Source organism: Leopardus geoffroyi, chromosome A1, assembly GCF_018350155.1.
Source record: "Leopardus geoffroyi isolate Oge1 chromosome A1, O.geoffroyi_Oge1_pat1.0, whole genome shotgun sequence".
NCBI classification, from domain to species: Eukaryota; Metazoa; Chordata; class Mammalia; order Carnivora; family Felidae; genus Leopardus; species Leopardus geoffroyi.
The window spans coordinates 232,561,175-232,586,259 of NC_059326.1; the positions used below are offsets into that span (position 1 = coordinate 232,561,175).

Consider the following 25,085-nt stretch of genomic DNA (forward strand, 5'->3'; position numbering starts at 1 on the left):
AAGCTTGAGTGCTTTGGCCCTTTGCAGGCCAGACTGCATTTCTTCCTTATTTGTTTTGTGCAGAATGGCTTTCTGTCTCAGCAAGACACCCTTTGTTGTTGGAAGAGAACTTGATAAATGCATACGGAAACCGTGCGTATTCCAGATGAGAATAAATTTAGTTCATATCTTCAGCTATTCATAAAATGACTTTAAGGGTAATTTTCTCACTTTGGGCTGAGCATATGCTATCAAAATTTTGCTTGAATTGTCACCATTTATTTTGCCTTCAACCTATGGAATACAGATATTGTAGTGTTTTTCAAAGGAAAAATGAACAGCAATACACAGAGCCCCTCTTAACCCCCGAAAGGTGTTCCCCAAACTTATGCATAGTCCCTCAGAATGGACTTATTTGTGAATTGATCAATATGATGTATCCAACTCACCAAAAAATAAATAAATAAGTAAGATCGGTAATATAAAGTAAACACGACAAACTTCCCGTGTGTTGGTGGAAGCAGGCATAGAAATAGACACACTTCCATGACATTCATGCTTTGATTCTTTGAACCAAGGCTGAGGTGACGGTGGCCTGAATGACCAAAAAGCCGATTCAGGTGGGAGGGCCCATTTCTGTAGGTGCCTCCTAGACATTAAGTGAATGGTTCTTTTCAGTGTTGACTGGGATAGAGAGTACGTGGGGGAACATATCTAGAGAATTGTGTAATATTGCTTTAGTAAGCGTTCTTGATTTATTTTTCTTAGTTGTGCTTGACCATTTATTTACGTTTTTTCCTTGCATCAACTGTTTCCTCTATTGATTTTTATGTTTTTCCAGCTTTCTTTTTTTTTCCGGAAGTAACTAACATAACTTTGTATAAGTTTAACAGGCACCTCATGTTGATGTGATACGTTTATTATTGAAAAATAATACTATTAAACTACCGCCTCCATCCCATCACATAGCTACCACTTCTGTCTTGAGGTGAGAACATCTAAGATGTACTTTCTTAGCCACCTTCAGTTATGTGATACAATGTGATTAGCTATAATCGCCATGTTATCCATTAGATCCCCGGACTTGTTAACCTCATAACTGGAAGTTGGCACCCTTTCTTATCTCCCCATTTTACCCATCTCTCCAATCACCACAATATCTATGTTGCTCTTTTGTATTTTTGTATTTTTTTAATAATTTTTAAAAATAATGTATTTATTTTGAGAGAGACAGAGAGAGCATGAACAGGGGAGGGGCAGAGAGAGAGAGAGAGAGAGAGAATCCCAAGCAGACTCTGCAGGGTCAGTGCAGAGCCCGACGTGGGGCTCCAACCCACGAAACTGTGAGATCCTGACCTGAGCCGAAATCAAGAGTCAGACACTTAACTGTCTGAGTCACCCAGGCACCCTGAGTCTGTACTTTTTAGATTCAGCATAGAAGTGATATCATGCAGAATTTGTCTTTCTCTGTACAACTCATTTCCCTTAGTATAATGTCCTCAAGGTCCATCCAAGTTGTTGAAAATGGTGGATTTTGGGGCGCCTGGGTGGCTCAGTCGGTTAAGCGTCTGACTTCAGCTCAGGTCATGATCTCACAGTCCATGAGTTCAAACCCTGCGTCGGGCTCTGTGCCGACAGTTCAGAGCCTGGAGCCTGCTTTGGATTCTGTGTCTCCCTCTCTCTCTAACTCTCCCCCGTTCATGCTCTGTCTCTCTCTGTCTCAAAAATAAATAAACATTAAAAAAGAAAAAAGAAAATGGTGGATTTTGTTTTCAGAAGATCATTGTTGCACAGGAGTTTTGACTCCAAACAAGGCTCTTATGCACTGTTTCCTTCTCCACAAGGCTTCAGAATATCGATTCAGTCACGACCGACCATTTGCTTCCGTGGTCCAGCTTGTTCTGTGGTCCAGCTTGCTCTCTCTGGCTTCTTCTCTCAGAAGTGCCGAAAGCTTGGTGCTGGGTAGAGCAACCTTCTCCCCAAACATACTTACTGTTATTCGATGAGGCTTTGCTGACATTACCGCCCTTAAAGTTTATGGTATCGCTGTGAACACTAGCCGACGGTAGTGGAATTGAAGGGGCTACATCAACAAATATTTTCTGAGCGCCTAAGCTAAACTGTGGCAAGAGAGAGTCCCCTCTGCATATTCCCCTTTGCTCTCTCTTCTCTTTGTACAGAAAATATCATTTGCTCTTTCTGTAGCCTTATTGCAGGGAGTTTTCAGGGACCAAATAAGAGATCTCCGTTCTAAGTGGTAATATTGGGCCAAACCATTTGGTGAGACAAAGAGAAAGCAACGCTCAGGTTTTGGATCAGTTCTTTGCTTGAGGACTTTCTCAGTGGCTTGGAGTCAAGAAAAGTGAAATGGGACAGAATATCCATGTTAGACTTTGGTTTCCCCATAGAGTAATAACAATACCTTACATTCATATAGCTTCCCATGGTTTACAGGGCGTTTGTGTATTAATGGTTTCAGTTGACCCTCATGACCATCTTGTGACATACACATGAAAGGTTTGTCATGGGAGAACGTGGAGAAGACCTTCAAGCTTCGGATCTATGTTCCTTCACATGTTGCCTGGAATATCATGACACTGCCTGTGTATGTCTATAGAAGAATTAGATTTAAATATAGGATGGCTGACAACCTAGTAACTGTGTTCCTCCTTTGTTCTTAATGAAGGCCATAGAATGTTCTAGGATGAAGTCTATCCAGTGATAACTTTTATCACTGGCCATAAGCCTTGAGAGCCTCATAAGACCCAAATAATCTAACCTGAGGCATAAAAGCCTGGCTATGTGGGGAGAGTCCCTTCCGTTTTATGGCTGAATAATAGTATATATTATAGTATATATTGTGTATTATCCATTGTATTGTATATTACATATTCTGTTCACCCAGCATACCACATCTTACGTATCCATCCATCTTTGCTGCATACTTAGTTTGTCTCCATATCTTGGCTACTTTGAGTAATGCTGCAATAATCATGGGAGTGTAGACATCACTCTAAGACCCTGATTTCAGTTTCTTTAGATATATACCCAGAAGCGGAATTGATTTTAGTAACCATTCTTACCTGATGATTTCCACCAGAATATCAAGAATCCTATGTGGCAAGTAATAGTCATTAGCTCCCTGAAACATCTTGGAAAATATTTTTAGCATCAAATGTAAGGCTGTTCACATCCCGTTCAGGGTTGGGTAGTTACTGTCGGGGTTCCTCAGCCAATCATAGTGTGCATATTCAGCTGAACCATAGAACTACTCCCCCTTGAATCCAATCACTTTATAATTTTGGCCATTAATATAAAACCGATTGGTCATACTATTTCTTGGCACGTCGTAATTCTATATGTTAAATGAATGCATCATAATCAAACCTCAAAAAGCAGGTGGAAAGAGAAGTTCTGAGTCTCATGGTAGACTGTGTACGATGAAGAGACAACGAACAGAAGAACAAACTTGGTTATCAGAGATCAGGTCTAAGAAGCTCGAATTGATCTTTATTCTGGAGCTGGGGCCACCCCTGGGGCACATGACCCCCTGCCCCACTCAATATGTCACCAGCACACAGAGACCAACTCAGCTACTTGGCCCAGCTTTTGAATATATTTGCTAGTCACATATTTCAAAAAGGAAACTTCACCTCCATAGGAAATGTGAAATATCTAGTGTACAGAAGCTAAGAGTTATTGGGAGCATCCTGTATATTTGTTTATTAAGACGTGGGATCTTACTGTTTTATAGGTGACGTCGAACTTACTAAGGCTTAAAGACCTGCATTTTTTAAGCAGGGGTCCATAAACCACATATGTGCTGAGTCCGTTTCAGCAAGGAGCCCCGGACACTTGCCCAGCCAGGCTGGCACAGAGTGATGAAGGGGACGACGGTGGCGTGTGGCATTTTCAATTTGGGGATGGCAATGCTGTCACACTGTCAGCCTGGAAGACCCCAGACAAGGGTTTCTTGTATTCCTCTCCTATGGCCTCCATTTTGAGAGAAAATGAGAGGGCTCATGCATGTCCCGTCTAGTCTCTCACATGACTGGGTTGATGGCATTTGTTGGGGCTATTTTTTCATTTTGGAGCAGCATCCAAATAATACCGTAATAAAAGATGCTATAAACAAAGGGAAATGAAGTCATCCATCTTCTGGTGTGTTGGTGTGGAGATGAGAAGGACCAGCATTGGGGGGGGGCGGGGAGGGAGGATGGCCAGAAGGTATTAAATCAGAGAAGCACTTTCCAGATTCTCTGCTAAAGGCCTATGATGTCACAGACACGAAGAACTCCTGAGTATCACTTCTAAACTTCTTTAAAAAATGGGTTATGAGTAAAGAAAAGCAGTGAGAACAATTCGAGTCATGACGAAATAGGTGTTTTGATAGGCTTCCAGAGCGAGCTGGCCTTGTGGACACACGTGGCCAGTCTCTCTCCTGTCGGAAACTCTCTGATGTCGTATTAAAGGAGTATTCTTTCGAAGCCTGAAGCAACAAAGGCAGGTCTTCCTGAGCCTGAATCCCTGATTGGAGGGGGGATGAATTAATGGTGGATTCCTAGAAGCTAAACAACCGCCCCCAACACACTTAGTGTGTGAGGGACCTGGATGGGAAGCAACAACCTGTCAGTGTACCACCTCCCTCAGTTGTGGGTGGTATTCGCCTAGTTGGAAGTGAAGACACTGGGTTTTGATCTAACCAAAATTACAGCCTAACTGCGTTCAGATAACAGGAGATGGGGATGTTCCAGGCCCAAGGGTGGGGTAGGGAGTAAAGGGCCAGAGCCCCTTTTTTCAGTAGCGCACAGTGAATGGATAATGCCTAATCCTGGAATATTCTAGTTGTCAGATCTGTGGGATAAATATGCAAATACTCAACTAAAAGGTATGGGGGAGGGGCACCTGGGTGGCTCAGTTGGTTAAGTGTCCGACTTCGGCTCAGGTCACGATCTCTTGGTTCATGAGTTCAAACCCTGCGTCGGGCTCAGTGCTGACATCTCGGAGCCCGGAGCCTGCTTCGGATTCTGTGTCTCCCTCTCTCTCTGCCCCACCCCTACTCTCTCTCTCAAAAATAAACAAACATTAAAAAAAAAGATACAGGGAAAAGATAGAGTGGTTCTCTTTTTCATAAGAAAGCCTCGAGGGCTATTTAACGCTTATTTTATGTATATGTTTAACATTGATAAAAATGATTTTTAAAGTATGGTCATAACTGGGTGCATTAAGTATTGTTTTATCGTGAAATGGAAGAACATTGAGGTAGTGCTGTGTCCAAGGTCAAACCCTGTACCCCTCCTATGTGGCACTTCTTATGTTTAGAATTCTTGACAAATAAATCTTTAAGAATTTTAATAATTGGAGTCCTGAATTCCACCCCCCACCACCCCACCCCATGCCCCATTTGCCAGACCTTCATCTGTACCCTACTCAATGACCGGGACGCCCCGCCTGTGCTTACAAGGGAGATGTCTGGTAGTGAGGGAAGGGAGGAGAAACAGAAATACCATGGTTGTATCAACGAGGGAAATGCTGTGAAACTTACACAGTGGAAGTTATTACAGGGGCGCCTGGGTGGCTCAGTCGGTTAAGCGTCCAACTTTTGCTCAGCTCATGATCTCACAGTTCATGAGTTGGAGCCCCTCGTAGGGCTCTGTGCTGTCATTGCAGAGCCTGCTTGAGATTCTCTGTCCCCCTCTGTCTCTGCCCCTCCGCCACTTGTGCTCTCTCTCAATAAGTAAGTAAATAAATAAATAACATTTTTTTGCAAAGAAGTTATTATGTATTGTGTATTTTTTTTTTGGATAAATAAATACTCCACTACTCTTATGCTTAGAATCTGTGATCCCAGAGCTTAAAATACTCATTAAATCTCATTGAGCATTATGTGGTCCAAAAATGAAAAGTTTTGCTTCCATCATTTGAACTTCAAGCTTTTTTTTTTTTTTTTAAAAAGCTAAGCTTAACATTGGAATAGTCAGCAGTTTTGGTTATTTATCAGGTGAAAGACGGAAGATGGTTTTTATGGGATCACCATTCTTATTCATGTACGGTTACACTTACTGTCTCATTCTCCTTGTTGACACAGGATAAACTGTGCAGATTCCTTCTCTTGTTTTAAAGTTTATTTATTTTGAGAGAGAGAGAGAGAGAGAGAACATGAGCAGAGGAGGAGCAGAGAGAGAGAGAGAACACAAGAAGGCTCCGGCTGTTAGCGCAGAGCCGGGTGAGGGGCTCCATTAGGCAATCTGAGATTGTGACCTAAGCCGAGATCAAGAGTGGGACGCTTAACCGACTGAGCCACCCAGGCGCCCCTGTGCAGATTCCTTCTGTGGTTGACCTGAACACTGATCATCCTCTTAAATGTCCAATTTAACAAAAATGTGTTTTCCACTTTGTAGAGTAGCCGGTGGGTGTCAGGATGTGACATTTTAGAGAGCCCTGTCTCTCAGTAAGGGAAGGAAGCCCTGGACCCAGTTTATGCCCTACGATAAGCACCTGCCACACCTTTTCTCTCCCAGGAGTACCAGCCTTGCAATATCAACCCGTGCCCCGAGCTGAAGAAGACCACACCCTGGACGCCCTGGACGCCCGTCAACATCTCGGACAACGGGGGCCACTATGAGCAGCGATTTCGCTACACGTGCAAAGCCCGCCTGCCTGATCCAAATCTGCTGGAAGTGGGAAGACAGAGAATCGAGATGCGATACTGTTCTAGTGACGGAACCAGCGGCTGCTCTACAGACGGTGAGCAGCCAACCCCCCAGGACCGACCCAACTTGCACAGACCCGCGTGCGACCCCACCTCTCAGGTCACAGGCGAGCAAGGGGCTCTTTTCCTTTTGATTATTTTCCCCTTAGCAATCTATGACAGTGATCCCACAAGCGCACAAATGCCTTTTGTAGCAAACTGATGGGAAGGAGTTCTATACTGAGGTGGTCCTGTGAACTCAGCCCTCAAAATAACACTGCCTTCTTAACACATCCAGAAGAGTTTGGGGGGGGGATTTATTTAATATCAGAAAATATATCGAGGAAGGCTCAGTCGTCTTCCATGAATCTTCTGGCACTAAAATGTAAGCTGCAGATAAGCTTTTCCTGTGATTATCCCCAAACTGGACAAAGACAAAGAAAGACCATCTCTGTGTTTCTGTCTATAGAAGGATCTTTCTGCGAAAAAGTTCAGCCTGTGGGGATCCTTTAATAGTCTCTGAAATTGCTCTGCCCTTTTAATCCCTTCAATACCATATTAATAGCGGAAGGGAAAGCTCTAAGAGAGACCGCAAGATGCACCCTCCGCCTGGCCCCGCTGCTCAGTGGGCTACTCTCCTCTGACAACTCACTTGCTCCCCCTGGAGCTCAGCTGTCTCCACTGCAGGGAAGGGGGTGAGCCTGGCCTTCCCAAAGAGCTTCATTTCCGCTTCCTTATTCATCACTTCTGTCTTTCTCATCTACTTTCACAAAATTTGTCCGATTCTGGAAAGGAAATAGGTGTTCACAGATGGTTCTCAGAACATGATGTGATGAGGACGGTGATAGTAATGTCGTGCACCTGGAACATTTCTCAGCACTTTTGTGTTTATGATTCCACCTCATTCTCCCAACATGAATGTGACATAGAAAGCATAGTCACCGTCAGTGACACTTTTAGAGAAGGATCCTTAGACCCAGGGTGGGTGGCCTTGATGAACCACGGAGGCAGTTGCCATGGTGGACTGACATGGATGGGATAAATTCATGGGGGTGTGATAAACGTCCTCCTTCATTGCCAGAGGGAAACGGCTCTGGAGTGGCTCCACATGAGGACCACTGGTGGCACACTGGCCACAAATGTCCCTGTCTGCTCCGGGAGCCTCTGAACAGCAGGGGCATCTTGGATCTGCCAGCCTTCATGACTGGAGGCTTGGCAGTTGCCATCGAGAGCCACACCTAATTGTACGTTCTGACATTAACTATTTCCTGACCTCAAACCATCCTGCTCACTGTAGTTCACCAACTAAATATAAGCCTGTTCATTGTTTCTTGAAAAAAAAAGGTCTGCTTTAGTGAAAAATGTTGTGTGAATAAGTCTACAATTTACATAAAGCAAACACCCATACATGTAGAAAATCAAGCAAAATGATATTCACTCTTATTAATTCTGTAAAACCCTGCTGTAAGAAGAAAAGATATATGATAGAATATCAAGAGAAAACTGAGGACCCATTTGAAAGATCTGCATTCCACAAGGGATCATCCTGTGATGTCATGTTAGCATTGTGACATAAAATACAAAATCCCCAGTTAAAGATGAATTTCAGATATTTTTCAGAATTTTTAAAAATGTGAGTATGCCCCATGAATCTTTTCTGGATAAGTATGACCCATGCAATATTTGGGACATACTTACCCTAAAATATTGCTAAAATTTGAATATCCAAATTCATCTGAAACTTGGATTTAACAGGGGTTCTTCTATTTCATTTGCAAAATCTGGCAACACTGTCTCTGAGTCATCCACTTATTTTCTCACTTCAGAGCAGGCAGTGAATTTTCTTATTTCTTATGTCATCTAAGTAAAACAGAGACAGTGAATAGCAGTGTGTCCCTACAGGAATGTCATTGTCTTTTCTGAACATACATTTTTTTAACCCTTTCATTCTCAGATGCATATAAAATCATAGCTGATATTTGTTTTCAATGATAGTAATATAAACTAAGAACAAGTTTGATACACATTTATAAAAACTATCCCATATTTCCTCCAAAAGTATATCTTGAGCAAGCCTTAAAATGTACTTCCTCTGCCTTGTGTCGTGGGGCTTACCACACGTTTTGGTATGGACATCTTGAAAATACAGAATCGGGCTTCTTTGCCTCTGATTGCCCAAAATGAGGTTTGCCTGTGCATAGTTGTTTCTGTATTGATTAAGCACAGAGTACCGGTTCATTACAGAAAGACATTTCTAATCCATTTTCTCAAAAGAGCATCCTTCCTAGGTTTCTGAGCCAGAGTTTTTAACAATAGAGGAGCTTAGCAACAGGGCTGTGAGTATATTTGCCTTGTCACACCTCCCGGGAACTGTGTGGCATCCTCAGAGTTTTTTGTTAAAACCCGCATCACATCGCCAGCGTTTGAGAGAATTACTGAATATTTGTAATATTGTAAGCGAGCAGCCATTTTCACCAGAGCAAGCAGGAATTTTGACTGTGGCTAATTAAATGGCTTCTCAAGTGTAGAATGCTCAGAGCAGACCAGACCCCAGTATATAGGCAGAGCCTGTTCTTAACAAGACATTTCCTCGCTGCTGTGCTCTTACCGCCACATGTGTACCTGGAAACACACCTGCTGGTAAGTGTGCTGTGAACTGCATGGGAGCGGGTGCCACTGGGCAAGTTCATTCACAGGTGTGTTCAGTTCCGGGTCAGGTGCTCCACCCCTTGCCTGGTTCTTGAACAGACACCTGTCGCCCTGGCCTGTGATTCCGAAGCAGTTAACTCTGAATTATTTCCGAGACTTTCACCAGCATTAATTCACTTTGGGAAGGCTCACGGATAGAGGAACGGGTTTAGAAAAACGTCTGAATCATGCTTCCGTTTGTCCAGACAGATGTCCCCAATGGTGAGCATCGCCTGGTCCTGGACAGCCCAGTTTTGTTGCAGGATTCCCAAGGGAAGGGAGAAAGTTGTGTTTTCTTTGTAAGAAGTTTCTCAGGAAAATAAGTGACCTACAAACCCAAGACCTATTCCTTGTATAAGGAAGTTACCACATTTACAAATCTAGTTCTCAGCTGCATCCTATGCAATAGCAACCGCAGAGAAAGAAGCTTCAGCGATTGGAGATTATCATTCGCCGCCAGTTGTTTGGTTTTTGAAGCATCAGAAGTATTCAACCGATGTTGAGAGTGTAGTTCTAGAAACGAAGCAGGCAGCCGAGGCAGAGTGAAGGTTTGCACTGTGCTTCCTCTAAGGACTTCTAATAGAATTAGGCCATTTCCTTGGCAGGCCTTTCTGGCGATTTCCTGCGTGCGGGGAGATACTCCGCCCACACCGTCAACGGGGCGTGGTCGGCCTGGACGTCGTGGTCACAGTGCAGCCGCGACTGCAGCAGGGGCATCCGGAACCGGAAGCGGGTTTGCAACAACCCCGAGCCCAAGTATGGGGGCTTGCCTTGCCTGGGCCCCTCCCTGGAATACCAGGAATGCAACATTCTGCCCTGCCCAGGTGAGTGGATTGAGTAATCTGGAAAACTTATGAAAAATCAAGGGCCTTAGAAGACCTTCTAATTTAGAGAGGCTCGTTTAGCTTCCCCAGCCTTAGGCTTGAGATTATATGTATGTAAAGACTCACAGACTATATTTTCTAACTGCATTGGTGTAAAGACACATATAACCTAGGCTGGATTATATTCATTTATTTCTCCTGATATTTTTAAATGTGTATTTATTTTGAGAGAGAGAAAGAATGAGTGTGGGAGGGGCAGAGAGAGAGGAAGAGCGAATCCTAAACAGGCCCCGAGCTGTCAGTGCAGAGCTGACCATGAGATCATGACCTGAGCCGAAACCAAAAGTTGGATGTTTAACTGAGCCACCCAGGCGCCCCTATGTCTCCTGATTTTAAAAGCAACTACAACATTCTTGTGAATCCCTATAAAAATCCTGGGCCCTAGGCATCATGCCTGATGGAGAAGTCGGCCCTGCCGTCATGGCCTGGAGAGATGTGTTGTGTCCTTAAAGCTGGAGGTTGACCTCCTCCCAAACTGATAGGCCCAGCCGTCCCGGGACCGCCCTCCCCCCCATACCACAGGCTCCTCTTCCAGAATGACAGGTATCGAGAATGACCCACCAGGTGCCAGCCAAACCAGCCAAATCAGTCAGTCAGCAGGCCTCCACTCTGTGCTGAGTTCAGTCCTCTAAACACACACTCTTCTCCCCTGGAGGCTGACAGAAGCTGTGTTGTCTGTGTCCTGAGACCCGGCGTCTCATTCCACGAACTCCCAGAAAATCACAGGGTTAATAAATGAGCCTGAAGAGCCTCCTTCCTCCAGGACAAGACATTGTGTGCACCGTCTGTCCTAGTCAGCGCTCCAGTCTCTCTGTGTCCCCACTGCCACAGCTCTGGATGTGGCTCTGGCACCTGACTCGCTTCCACCTGATGCTCCCGTGGTCAGAGTCTGTCATCGATGCCGCATGGCCACCCGAACCCCGTTGACGGCTGTGCATGTTGTCTTTGGCTCTGTCAAGTGAAGGCTCCAGGACAGCCAGGAATTCTGTGATGGAATTCCCTGCACTCCCTGCAGTGTCCCCGGCTCCCAGCATCAGACTGGCACCCACGAAAGAGCTCTCAGTGATTGTTCACGGAACGATGAGAAAACAAGCCCGTGGTTACTTGACCTCCCTCCCTTTCTTCTTTGCTTCAATTCTGTCAGCAAACATTTCTGGATAGCCCACTGTGCACCATTCACAGGGAATACGTGGGCATGGTGATATGGTCCCGGGCAGAAAAGAACCTAGAGTTAGGTGAGGAGGCATCCTGGGAATAATGTCAACCCAGTATGGTCACTGGCTATTGGGCTGATGACCAGATGTAGTGACTATATCAGCCAAGGACCCATTGAGCTGGAATTATGGCAGCTACCCCGATCAGGTGGCCCCTGAACTGGGTCCTGAGGGACAGATAGGAGTTGACCAAATAGACAAGCAGGGATGGTGAGTGAGGGAGGGTTATTCCAAACACCAGGTACAGTGATTTTAAAGATACAGAAGCCTGCAAGCATAGCATCTTTTTCAGTGGGTACAAATAAGTTTCTTAGTTCCTTAAGCAAGGAACTCTCTTGCAGCAGTCCTCAGTGAACATTTGTTGGATGGGTGAATGGACGAAAGGTAGATGGATAGATGATGGATGGGTGCTGGGTGAATTGGTGGATGGATAGATAGGTGGATGGGTGGACAGATGAATTGAATATTTGATGGATGGATGGATAGGTGGGGGATGAATGGATGATGGGTGGATTGGTAGATGAATAGATGGGTGAATGGATAATAGATGGATGAGTGGTGGACGAATAGATGGATGGATAGATGATGGATGGGTGCTGGGTGAAATGGTGGATGGGTGGTGAGTGAATTGGTGGATGGATAGATAAGTGGATGGATGGACAGATGAATGATGGGTAGATGATGGATGGATGGACAGGTGGGGGATGAATGGGTGATAGGTGGATTGGTAGATGAATAAATAGTTGGATGGCTGGATGGCTGGATGAATAAATGTACATTAAACTGAAAATAACATAGCTCTCAGCTCTGTAGCTGAGAATCCCAATAATGCCCTTGTTCCTGTGGCTGCTCAGCCCCTTTTAGGCTGTCTCTTCCTGTATTTCTCCAGCCTCAGGGGACTTTTCCCTTCAGCCACTCAGTTCTCCCAACCAAGTGATGTTGAGGGGGTGGGAAAGGTCACAAAGCCAGTTCTTTCCCACAGCCCCAGCACGGAGAGTAAGATTCCTCCCTGGAGCTGGGAGACAGTTTGTTGGTGACATCATCAGATGAGGATACGTGTTATAAACTGAATAGGGAGGGCGACAGGGGAATGTCAGGATCCCTCCATCCACCCACGCCTCTCCAGGATCCAGACATGAGTTCTCATCACTGTCAACAAGCTTCAAGTCTCCTCCAAATATTTGGATGCCGCTCTGGTCCTTGCATGTAAGGCTCAGGCCCATCTCAGACACATCCCTTAACATGACTCGGGGGCTATTTGTATTTCAGTTGATTTGATGGCCAAGCCAGTATCATGTGCACATAACCCTAATGTCTTGAAATAGCTCCGTCCTCATTTTCTTTCTGAAAGCCAACATTCCAGAGGGTTGTGGAAATATTCAGACAGGTCCCCGTCACTTTCCACTTGGGAATGAGCAAGTTCAGGCGACTGAGTTGGGTAAATGTCTATCCTCTCTCCCACCTTTTAGAAAATTCCTGAACACACGACAGGATGTAACTTGGCAAGGGGGGATTGGAAGCGATCAGGGATGTGAGTGCCAAGCTGCAAATCCAGCAATAGGGCCATTTTTTACCCCATTTAGGATACTCTCCTCCCTGTGAATTTACTCATCCTTAGTCCTATTGCGCCCATAAAGAACAGCCACAAATGGACACTGTATCTTATTTAAAAACAAGTTTGTTCATTATGATGAAATTTGAAAATCAAAGGCTAGATGAATGGAAAATCCTTTAAATCAGTCAATGAAAAATTTGATCTCCAATTCCAACTTGTATACTAAACTGCAATAAGGTTGTAAAGTTGTGATCATGTTGAAATGATCCTTTCTCCCCTCCCGTGGGTTGGTCTGGTAGTAACTTCACCTATGTAATTTTCCTCCAACACTGAGCAGTAGCTTGGTCTTTCTTCACTCCCTTTGTCAATCCACGCTTATTTCAGAACTAAGGATTCCAGATCTTGACCTACAAAGGTAGAATCAACAGGTAGTTCCTTGTTACTAAGTACTATTCAAATTCAAATAAGAGTCTGTGTATATTTATGAAAACCTTAAGTATGAGGGAGGAGGATCCTGAGTGGGAACGACAGACTATGAATCAAAGTGATGAGTTGGGGCAGATGTGTGTTCTACAGATAACATGTTAGACACCTGTGATGAGCTCAGAACACTCCGCCTTTCTCTTCGTGAATTCCTTGAGTCCACGCTTTGTTCTGTAAACCACAGGCGACAAAAATGGCTCATGAGACATAGCTTCTGTCCAGAAGGAGCACTGAGGATTGGAGTAGAGGCAGCTGTTGCAGGAAACTTCTGCCTAGGGGTCCTTGGAGGAGTCTAGAGCACAGCTGTCCTACAGTGACGACCTGTGTGGCCCAGGCCTCCGGACGCTGGGGAATCCACGTCAAACACGCCCATGTCCTGGAGAACTGTAAATGCCGGGCTTTGTATTTCCGACAGCACACAAGATGCCTGACACTCAGACGTTAATCATTCCATTTTGCTTTGCTCCTTAGATCACTAGTAACTGTACTTCCCGTGGCCACCATTCTTATGTTATTGTAGTAGGTAGATGCCAACACGAATTGGCATCTTCTTCTATGAAGTTGACCTAATCCATACATTCCATTGGCTCAAAAATAATTCCCTACAATTGATTGCTTTGCTCCTTGCAAAAAACCTGGGATCTGAGCTTTCGTATATTTGTCCGATCTTCCTACGAGCTGGTCTTTCTTGGCCAGGAGGAGATTCCCGCAGGAGTTTTAGCGACGGGACAGAAGTTACGTGAAACCCCACACTGTGCGGAGCCCTGGGCTCAGCCTGCCAGGCCTGCTCCCCACGCGTTCCCTCAGTGCCCTAACCCTTCTGCATTTCAGTCCCACATTTCTAGAATACAACCCCCCCCCTCCCCCACCAAGGCTGGCGGTGAGGACAAGGGAGGCAATACTGAGCGAGTTATTATTTCCACTCGTGTAGTTATTTTGTTAGTCCAGCCTAGTTTATGTAGCGGAAAAGGAAGATTTCATGCGCTCAGCCCAGCTCAGTTCCCCTGGTGTGCATGTCTAGCACGGAGTCTACATTTGTATGGTTTTCTTGGCTTCCAAGTTCCTGTTTTCCGACCAGGTTCTGCATGCTCCCTGGCAGTGAAGGCTACATCATGGAGCTTTTTAATAGGCTGTTATTTCTGTTTTGGAAACACGTTAGTCTTCCTAATGTGAAATGGCATTTCCATACTCAATGTCATTTTTCACCCGGTATAAAGCACCATCCCCCTTCTCCCCAGTGTCACTGCCCCCAGAGGAAGGTTGAGATTTGAAACGTAAGCATGAGGATGACGTGGTGGGGGGCGATGAGCAGGGTAGAATCGGTCTGGGGGCATCGGACAATTACAGACCAGGGCGACTACCTGATGGAATGAAGTGGCTGGAATTTCCTTTGATTTCCTTTTGTACAGGGAGCATCTATTTCCCCAACTCTTCGATATCCCTTGGAGCAAAGCAATTGCCGTGGCAATTGGTAGAGGTACGATGTGATCTTGTGGTTTAAACTGACAAGTGGGAACGTTTTCGCAACTGGGTTCGGTTACAGATGTGCCCCCAAACTGCTCACATTTTGAGCGAGAATGACACTCTCTCTGTCAAACAACCAACAGTCCTGGGCCCGGGGATGTTTTTCACGATCCCCACCAGACAGTCGGTGTGGGGGGCGGGGGCGGGCAGCCTTTATTAGACGAGATGAGATGATACTTCGCGTACTGGTTGAAATGTGGATAGGAGCGAACACTGTTTGAAAGACCGCAAGGTGGGTTGTACATAGCAGCTTATTGGCTCCCTGCTGTGTGTGATCGTTAGATCCTGCGTGATCATAAAATGATTGTGAAGGAAAGCACTCGATGTTTGGTTTGTTTTTAAAGTGTTTATCCTTTTTTTGTGTTTGAGTAAGAATATTTAACATGAGAGCCACCCACGTGAGATAACAAAGACTTAACAAACCTTTATTAAAAGACGATACTGTTGAACAGTTGTACTGTTCGGACAACACCAGACGGTACCGTTAACTACAGACGCGGTGCCACACAGGCGCATAGTGTTGGCTTCTGTGAACAATGGTGCAGTGGACATAGGAATGGAGGTATCTTTTAGAAATCTTGATTTCAGTTCTTTCGGATATCTATACCCAGAAGCGGGACTGCTGGATCACACAGTAGCTCTGGTTTTCATTTTTTGAGGAACCGCCATAGTAGTTTCCCCAGCGGCCGCCCCAGGTTTCATTTGCACCGGCAGTGTGCAAGGGTTCCAGTTTCGCCACATCCTCACCAACGTTATTATCTGCCTGTCATTCTTTTTATAATCTCCATCCTGGCAGGGGTGGGGGATGTCTTAGGTGGTTTTGAATTGGCATTTCCCTGATAATGAGTGATGTTGAGCATTGTTTCATATACCTGTTGGCCATTGGTCAGCAGGTCTATCATTAGCCACAAGGGGCGCCTGGGTGGCTTAGTCGGTTAAGCGTCCGACTTTGACTCAGGTCATGATCTCACGGTCCGCGAGTTCGAGCCCCACGTCGGGCTCTGTGCTGACAGCTCAGAGCCTGGAGCCTCCTTCGGATTCTAGGTCTCTCTCTCTGCCCTTCTCCCCCACCTCCCCACTGCCTCTTTCTTTCTTTCAAAAATAAATAAACATTAATTTTTTTTTTAAGTGAAGAATCCTCAGATCACGTGGTTGGTTCTAAATTGGGCTCTGGAACCATCTAGAACAAGTCAGTAGACCCTTCTGAGCTCCAGACTTTCCCGTGTACACTCTGACACCTTTGACACCTGTCATTCTAAGGCACTACGACTTATGGGCACCCTTTTTGGGGGTGTGCAAGTATATGTGCTAGAGACCAAACTTCAGCTCCGGGAAAAACAGCCAGCAAGCATCCTCCCAGTAAGATTGGATGTGGGAGAGGATGTTTGAAACTTACACAATTCTAGGCAAACACCTGACTGCCTCCTTTTGCTGGTGTCACAGCCTATGGCATGTATCTGATGGGTTCCCCCTTAGGCTCTAATCTAACTTATTGCCTATTAAGTAAAATGTATAAACTTTTGAGTCACAAAGTTCCCAGTTAGGTCACAGACTCGTTTTAAAATTGGTTTGAAATGGTTCTGGTTTTTTGTTTTTTTGTTTTGTTTTGTTTTGTTTTTTCATTTCAACAATGAGGGGGGGCTGGGTGGCTCAGTGGGTTAAGCATCCGGCTGCAGCTCAGGTCATGATCTCACGGTCTGTGGGTTCAAGCCCCCCGTGTCGGGCTCTGTGCCGACAGCTCAGAGTCTGGAGCCTCCTTCGGATTCTGTGTCTCGGGTCACATATGACAGTAGCAGAGACCGAAGCCAGATGAGGTGTCTGTTTTAGCAACTTCACGTAACGCGAGGCAAGCCCTGAGGTCCCAGAGCCAGGCGGGCCGCTGATCCCAGCGTTCAGGAGGCCCGTGGGCAGGTATCAGGAGCCCGGCCTGGGGAGAACGGGAGGCGTGCTCTGGGTCACCAGCAGTCATGGAACCAGTTATGCCTCACGCCCTTAGTGTAAAACTCACCTGCATTATCATCCTGAAGTCTGGCCGCAGATCTTGGGGATTCCTGTCTTTGGTCTCCTGTCCGTGCACTTCCAAGGCAGCGTGGTTTATGCTTAGTTGGGTTGTTTGATGCCCCCATCTAGAAGCATCCTTCACAGTTCCTGCCGGGACCCGTTAGCTCTTTTCTATCCCGCTCTCGTGGAGCACATTGTAATGCAATTAGTAAGGGAGCCTGTGTCCACAACTGCTGATCCTTGGCTCCAGGTCCTCTCTGTGGTTAGCAAAGGTGAGCGCTCACTGGCCTTCCCAGTAATGACCACGGAATGTGGTTAATGGTCCTTCCCAGAACTGGGACTTTGTTACGCGTGCATAGCCTTCCTCGGCTATCTGCGTGCTTGCTTGTTATATGCTTGGAAATATTTCCTGAAAGAGCAAGTAAGAGGAACCGAGAAAGCAGAGGGAGAAATACACAAAACTGGTTTGGTCACCAGGAGGAAGAGGCCAGACAGCCCTGGGAGCGGTCAGGGGCGTGTGCAGATGGCCTCCCACGATGCACGTTCTATCTGCGGCCGCATCAGGCTGGTCACATTAGGAGTTCAGAAGTCATATGCCTTTGTGTCCCTTCCCAGTGGATGGCGTGTGGTCTTGCTGGTCTCCCTGGTCAAAATGCTCGGCGACCTGTGGCGGTGGACACTACATGAGGACCCGCTCGTGCACAAACCCGGCCCCAGCCTACGGAGGAGACATCTGCCTGGGGCTACATACGGAGGAAGCTCTCTGCAACACGCAGCCCTGCCCCGGTGAGCAGCCAGGAGGCTTGCGCGATTCTGGGCAGACTCGCCTCTTCCCTTGATTGATGTAGAAACAGAGAAATTGATGGTAGCCCATGACAGCAAATCCTGAAAGAGAGGAGCACCTCATCCCTCACAGTTATCCTTGACCATATCCCACTGTTCTGCATTAAAATAGCTGCCAGCACGTCAACAGTGGCACAACTAGTAACAGAAACTCGTTATCACAATGTCTCATTAGAAGGTTTAACCTGGTAGTGGGATCTGAAAATCAGAGTGGGGAGCAAGGAGAGCCCTTGGGAAGGACTCGGCCTCAGGTCTGGGGGACGGGGGTGGGCAAGCTCCGAGGCTGGCTAGCACAGGTGCCCAGTGGGTGCACTGTAACAACCTCCCCACCCAACAGGGCCCGCTAGGAATGAATGAGGCGCCCTCTTCTGAGTCTAACTTCGACATTGAAATGCTCATCCTTTTTTGTTTTTAGCTTACTCCTGCAGATCTTTCTAGAAGGTTCCATTTATACAGAACAGTGCCTAGAAACCAGATTCTCAGGCATCCTCAAACCTGGCACTTGACACATTTTTGAGGAAAAATGTCATGTCTTTACAGTGAGTCAAGGCACACGTCTGATTTCCAAACTTCCCCTGTAATGCAAAGATGATGCTTAAATCTAAAAAGAAGAAAAGAGCAACCCGCATAGAAACACGTCTTTATAATGTGTCTAATATTTTCAAAAAATACGGAGAGTTCTTTTTTATTTATATTTTTTAACCCCCTTACTTAAAATATAAGGGTTGCTCTCTCTTTTCACACATCCGTAAGCCTGGGCGAATTTAACAAATCCTAGCAAATTTTCCACTTCGGGGTGAAGTGACCTTTTATCACTCAGCTTGGGGCCTTAACTCAAGACTCGTGCACCGATCTTACGCACATAGGCAACAGTAAACACAGGATAAAATAAATTCTTCCTCAAGTACAGCCTGACTTTGGTATATTGACTCTGCACAATTGTTTTTGTAACAGAAGCGAAAGCATTCGACACCCCTTTCAGCAACCAGGGCTTTCTCATTCACACACTGTCATTTCTCTTGCTCGAGCTCTGAGGCCTGTAGGAATTTTGCGGGAAAACCTTTGAGGGCTGGCCTCCATCGGGGAGCATTGTCAGGTGGAAAATGGTGTCCTCACTGCTGATTTCTCTCCCCCGACCACTGCCCATGTCTACACTGCCGGACCTCACGAATTAGCTTATTGAGTGTCTAGTACAATGAGTTGAAAGCAGTAGAATAACATGGGTTCTAGAAAATGTGTTTGAAGCACATTTGATTTTTGATCAAAGGCATACCAGCTCTTTTATCCATGCCCGTGTGTAATTTATTTACTGGAGCGGTCAGAGGCTACCTGTCCATCTTATTTATACACAGACCCGTTAAAATTGTAGTATGAAAATTTAATGTAACGTATGTGACCTGTGGTGCTTCCAGGCCGATCGATCTCAGTGGGCAGTGTTGTCCCGTCCCCTTCTGGTCATTGCAGAGAGCTGGTCGGAGTGGTCAGACTGGTCTGAGTGTGACGTGTCTGGAGTCCAGATCCGTGCCCGCCAGTGCATCCTTCTGTTCCCTGTGGGCAGCCAGTGTTCTGGAAACACCACGGAGAGCCGGCCGTGTGTGTTTGATTCCAATTTCATCCCAGGTAAGAGCAGAGATGCTTATCGGGGTGAACAAAATCATTTCCATTGTTTAGAGAGGAGATGAGTCATAGGTGGGAGTGTTAGCTGTCCTTGGAGGTCGCTTTTGGTGAAACAGAGATGATCCTATCAACTCTTGTCCTTTCAAGGTAATTAGAGGATAGATTTACAGATAACTGTGGGTTGCATTTAGGCCGTGAGTTTTACAATTTTTTTTTTTTTTAGCACAGTGTCTTTTGCAATTTACTGACTATAACACAGCGAGAAGATTCTGCTCAAAAAAATTCAAATAGATTATTTTGGTATTTTAACAGGTTAAATGCTTCTGTAATGTTGTGTGCAGGTGTTTGTACAGAGGAAAGGGGACAATTCTTTTGCAACTTTGATATTGTTGGGAAAATGGAAATGTACCAGGGGGCTCATCTTGGAGAAGAGATTAGCTGGCCCTTTGCCAATAGGCTTTTCCATGTGAAATTGATGTTTACTTATCGACGGTAACAAATCATCTGTCGCATGTTCACTGTAAGCACGGTGTTAGATACTTGTAAGTCATTTTGTACATGTCCACTGTGGGCCTTACATCTACTGATGTCGACCAAAGCAGAGAGCAACCTGTTTCAAGATAATAATAGGTAACTACCTTGTTTTCTTCCACTTACGGAAAAAGGTAATCATATGTCACAGAAAACTAGTAGCGTTAGTCTTGTATGGCACTTCCATCATGTACGGTATAGAACTGCAAGCGTTGTGTCACTTTCCTTCTTAACCAGAGACACGTTGATAATTCTTGTTACGCAGACACAAATTCTCGTTACAGGAAAGAATCACGTCTCCGGTCTTCCGACATGGTGTTTGATCCTTGATCCTTGTGGGTTAAAACGTTTTTGGGATCTGTTCCCTCATTGGCATTTTATTTGTGTATTTGTGTGTGTCATGGCAAAGAGCATGAGTGAGCTCTGAATGGGGACTTTATTTGTTGTGGCAATTTTCTTCGAGCTCCAGTGGATCAGTCCCCCCCTCTGCAGGGAATTTGGCAACACTGGCTTTGATGCAACCAGAGATCGGAGGTGGGAAGACCGAGGCAGACGCCGTGGGGTTCACAGCTGGCAGAATGTATGATAGCGGAAAACCAGCACATACTTGGCTTTATTTCGAAGTTAGTGCCTTGGTTTCGAGCCAAAGGACCATAGCCTTTTCTTTCTGTGGTAATGAACCTCACTCGTTCCCCATCTAGATGACCTTGACCAAGTACAGCTCAGGTTGGTTAGAACAAAGAAACACATGTGATTTGTTTTTTTTAACAATTAGTCAAGCTTTGGGAACTTGGACTCACATAAAACTCGAAATCATTAGATATTTTGTAAATGAACCATTGATGTTTGCTTCCTTCCCAACACCCAACGTCATGATTTAATTTTTTCCAGAAGTATCTGTGGCGAGATCCAGTAGTGTAGAAGAGAAAAGGTGTGGGGGTAAGTTCCTCTTTTTAACTAATGTTTTTTAACTTTTTTTCTTAAACTAGTGTTTTGTTGATTTCCGTTATTTTCTAATCATTTCTCTTCCCATATGTTTCATATGATGTTTGGGCCAAGAAAAACAGACTGGAGAAACTCTTGATCCAAACCCCTTCCACTTTGGTAGTGTAACTACAAATAGTCAATATTTGACATCTGGGTCAGTGGTTCTCAGGTGCAGTAGCTAGACTGGGATCATCACAAATACATGGCAGCCAGCTTCAAACCTCCAGGCTGCTGGAGCGACAAAATTATAATGGGGCGTAAGGTTATACCTACACCTCTAGAGGAATTTTTTAAACTTTCTGCAGACCCAAATGATATAAATCACAATCTCTGGTCCCAGTTCATGATAAATTTAGACTTTACTGTCTATGTTTCTCTTGTCTGAGCAGGATGGGTTGACGGTCCAGTGATCAAAGCCCACCCTCTGTCCGTCACCTTTGCTAAACCGACCCGATATCCACACCGAGATGGCATATTCATACATGTGGCTGGTGACCTACAAATACACATTCCTTCCAGAATCCATTCCATCAGGGGAGTCCCAGACAGCTCAGCCACAGGCTTTTGTCTCTGTGTTCATATGGAATCAGGAGCTTCGTGGGTGTGTTTTAGGAATGTACTTACTGTGATTAGCTACATTAATTAAGAGTCCACCATCACAGTTTTTCTGCTTAGGTAGCTGTCAATCTGTTCATTCAATAATCTTTGCTGACCACCGACTCTTGGAGTTTTGTGAGGGACATTGAGTTTATCATGGAGACACAAATAGCCCCAGCCCTTCTGGAACCAACAGTCGCATCATAAAAGACCCCAGTGCCTGAGAAATGCAGGGTCTGGTGCCTGACCTACACGAGTTCAGTGGGTTCACAGACTGACAGTTACTCACTTGGGATCCAGCTGGAAGATAAATATATACCAGCTCCCATAAAATTATTAAAGCTGTAAGATCAGTCACTATATGTCACTGAATTAAGTGGCAAGAAGCGTCCCATTTGATCCTCACAGAGAGTGTTCATGGAGGTGCCACAGCCCACAGTTCCTTAATGTAAACCTTCGCAGATAGGAAAGGGTTTCGGAATCCAGCCATCACCAGATTTCAGATGGGTAATACAGGGCATGCAAAGTCTGTTACATAACATGCTGCAGTGCCTGGGGCCACGTTCTGTAACCAGTCTCTTTAATGATGCTGTTGTGAGATGCGCGCAAAGTGAAAATGCTAACACTCCCCCTGCAGCTCTAGTCCGTTCTGCAGCAGACTGGGTCAGGTCAAGTCATGCTTTGCTGCCAGCTGAGCGAGGAAAAATCAGGTTCCAGAGATTTGGGTTTTGCAAATTCTAGGAAAGGGATAGCAGCTAGGCACTGTCGTCTGCATTAGGGTTGCTGAGAGTCAGAGAGAGGAGGCCACGGGTGAAGGTCGCCAGGAAGTCAGCAACGGAGCCAGAGTGTGGACCCAGGCAGTGGGATCTGAGTGTGAGCTTTAAGGCCAGAGCACCACAGGAAGAGTATCCTGGCAGTATCTGGGAGGATTGTGTCCAGGGGCTGGAGCCAAATACTCTTGGACACTCTGGACCCTGGGCCTGGGGGCGCCTGCTGCCCTCAGAGGCAGCATAGGTCAAGATTCCATGAACCAGAATTCTTGAGGAGTATTCTTGTCCTCTGGGAAGGCCAAGGCAGAACCTGGGGTCAACCAGAAGTTGCCTCTGCAGAGTTGACTGGCCCTCCACGCCTGCCACACGTTTAGAAACCATTTTCCCTGGCCAGCCCTCCCTGGGTTAGGATACAGGAGACCTTCAAGGGCCTTGAGCACTTGGGAGACCATGATGCAAAGCCCACTCCCAATCCTAAAATACTGCTTCTGTGTGTCTGGGTCAGCTGGGCTAACTGGCTCCCCAACCCAAGATCAAACCTTGACATGCGGTTGATTAAGTCTCAGAGATCTTATAATATTCAGAACTGAGTTTTTAGATCTTTAGGCTGCTAACATTGACCCACCAGGTTAGGCAAGTAAGAGGTTGTATGGATCTGAGTATAGGGCTGAGAAGTAAAAGGAATTACTTAGCAAAATGTTTCGGGATGTTTCAGGAGACAACATAGATGTCTTTTTTCCATTTGAAGGAAAACCCATCAAATTTTGTACAGAAGAACAGCCAGTTGAGCCAACTGGGTAGTGGGTTTCTATTCCAACACTACTGACCGAAAACAACAGAAAAAACATATTCAAAGGAAAGAGCCACGCTAAGCAAATTCAAAAGAGATTTAATAGGCACTATTTTTCCCAATGCGGAAAAGCATAGACCTATTGAAAATTTTCAGTTTAGCTATTTTTAGTTGCACGAGACACAAAGACTATATAATCCTCATAAAGATGTCAGCTGGCCCCAGCCCTCCCCAGGCACCTGCAAGCACCATTCATTGGACTGATGACAAAGCATCTGCGTATGGAAAGCATCATACATCTTTCATATGTTACAATAAACTGTTATCAGTGCAGCAGACAGTGCTTTTATCGGTAGGTGGCATTGACCCTGGGGAGTCCAATTGGCTAAAGTATAAAACAATGGCAACATATGTGAGATCCGCTCTTGCTTACCTTGAGGACCGCCTCAATGTTATAGTAGACATTTCAGGCGGTCGCTGGTGGAAAGCTCCCCGGATGCTCTGTCCACCCTTCCCAGGTTGGGGGTCTCCAGTTCTAGAGGCTCCAGACAAAATCGGGAAAGGCCAGAGGTTTATGAGTTGCTTCCATTTTGTTAAACCACTGAGCAAAGAACCAAAAGTGAAAAACAGGTGGGTGTTGGGGAGTAGATGATACTTGTAGAATATTCTAGTAACTTCCGCCTGGATCATCCAGGTCCTGGTGCTGAAGACACTGGACACCTGCATTAGGATTCAGGTAGGAGCGAGTGGGTTGTGGCTCGCAGCGAACCCAGGCTCTGTGCTCACTTGGGCAGGCAGCTCCCTCTCTCAGGGGTCCCCAGAACGCAGCATCTGGGAGCAGCAAAGGGCACAGCCTAGAGGGAGACGTCAGGATGTGGGGACAGTGAGGGCACCTCAGTGAGTGGACCCAGCTGAGGTGAATGTGACTCTGAAAGTCCTCAGGGAGGAGCCAGGGTAGTTGAGGGACATACACCCCAGGGCCTGGGTGCAGGGGACAAACTTGCAGGTCTTCTCTCCCTGAGAGCCTGGGGGCCTCTTGCTATCACCGTGGGACTCACCTGGTGTCTGCAGTGTGCCTAGCAGGCATTCTCATGGTTCTATTTGGGTGCAGGATGGACAGATCTGGGAAGAGCGTGGGTGACACTGCGCCCCCTGGTGGTGGATGGAGGGGACACCGTGGCTGAAAGGCCATCCTCGGGATGTGCCCTGTGCAGGTGACAGAGACCAATAACCCACAGGCAACAGGTTGGCCACATAGAACCAACACAGCATAGAAAAACTAAGGTTGTGTTGTCCTTCACCTGATTTTCACTAAGTCCAGCTTCATGAGCATTACTCAAATGTCTTTATTCCCTGAAAGTCTTGAAACTTTTTTGTATCGCATCTTACCAAGACATGATGAACATCTGTAATTTCTTTTGGTTGTTTCTCAGACATTACAGAGGTCTTAATTATGTTACCTTGGTGTCCCTCGAGCCAATCACATATTAGAGCCAGAAATCCACGTCCACTCATTTTTTCTACATCTTGTATTTATAACTCAAGGAAAATAACCCAAAGATGCTACTTAACACAAACAAAAATATGTAAAAGAGGGCTGTTGCATGACCATCAAAAGATCATATTTTATTCCTTTGGCACAAATCCTTTATTTCTTTGGTGTAAACCATTTTCTTTACAAGGTCTCCAAAATACAGTAATTTTGAGCAGTAGTTGGAAGCAGTAAATGCGTTCTCACTTTGTTCATGGGGCACAGCCAGGCCGTAGGCAGGGATCCTCCACTGGTTAAGGAGCATGGAAAACATGTTCTCAAGTAACCCCATAGACCAGAAATCATGCCACACTTGAAACAGACAAGCAGACTTGTACAAGCCTTTCAAAAAAAAAAATGCTTCTTCTAGTGTATTCAGGTGATGTCCAAAAACCCGATT

General features: G+C 45.7%; 1 protein-coding gene across 11 annotated transcripts in view; it reads left to right on the top strand.

Moving 5' to 3' along the window:
• Window positions 1-25,085, top strand: part of SEMA5A (semaphorin 5A) — a 484,035-nt gene that overhangs the window by 448,068 nt on the left and 10,882 nt on the right. For all 11 annotated transcript variants that reach the window (XM_045442243.1, XM_045442302.1, XM_045442320.1 and 8 more), the window contains 5 exons: window positions 6,501-6,726; window positions 9,964-10,182; window positions 17,635-17,805; window positions 19,327-19,482; window positions 20,902-20,949. In XM_045442243.1, the coding sequence (XP_045298199.1) occupies window positions 6,501-6,726; window positions 9,964-10,182; window positions 17,635-17,805; window positions 19,327-19,482; window positions 20,902-20,949 (820 nt within the window). The remainder of the gene's footprint in view (window positions 1-6,500; window positions 6,727-9,963; window positions 10,183-17,634; window positions 17,806-19,326; window positions 19,483-20,901; window positions 20,950-25,085) is intronic.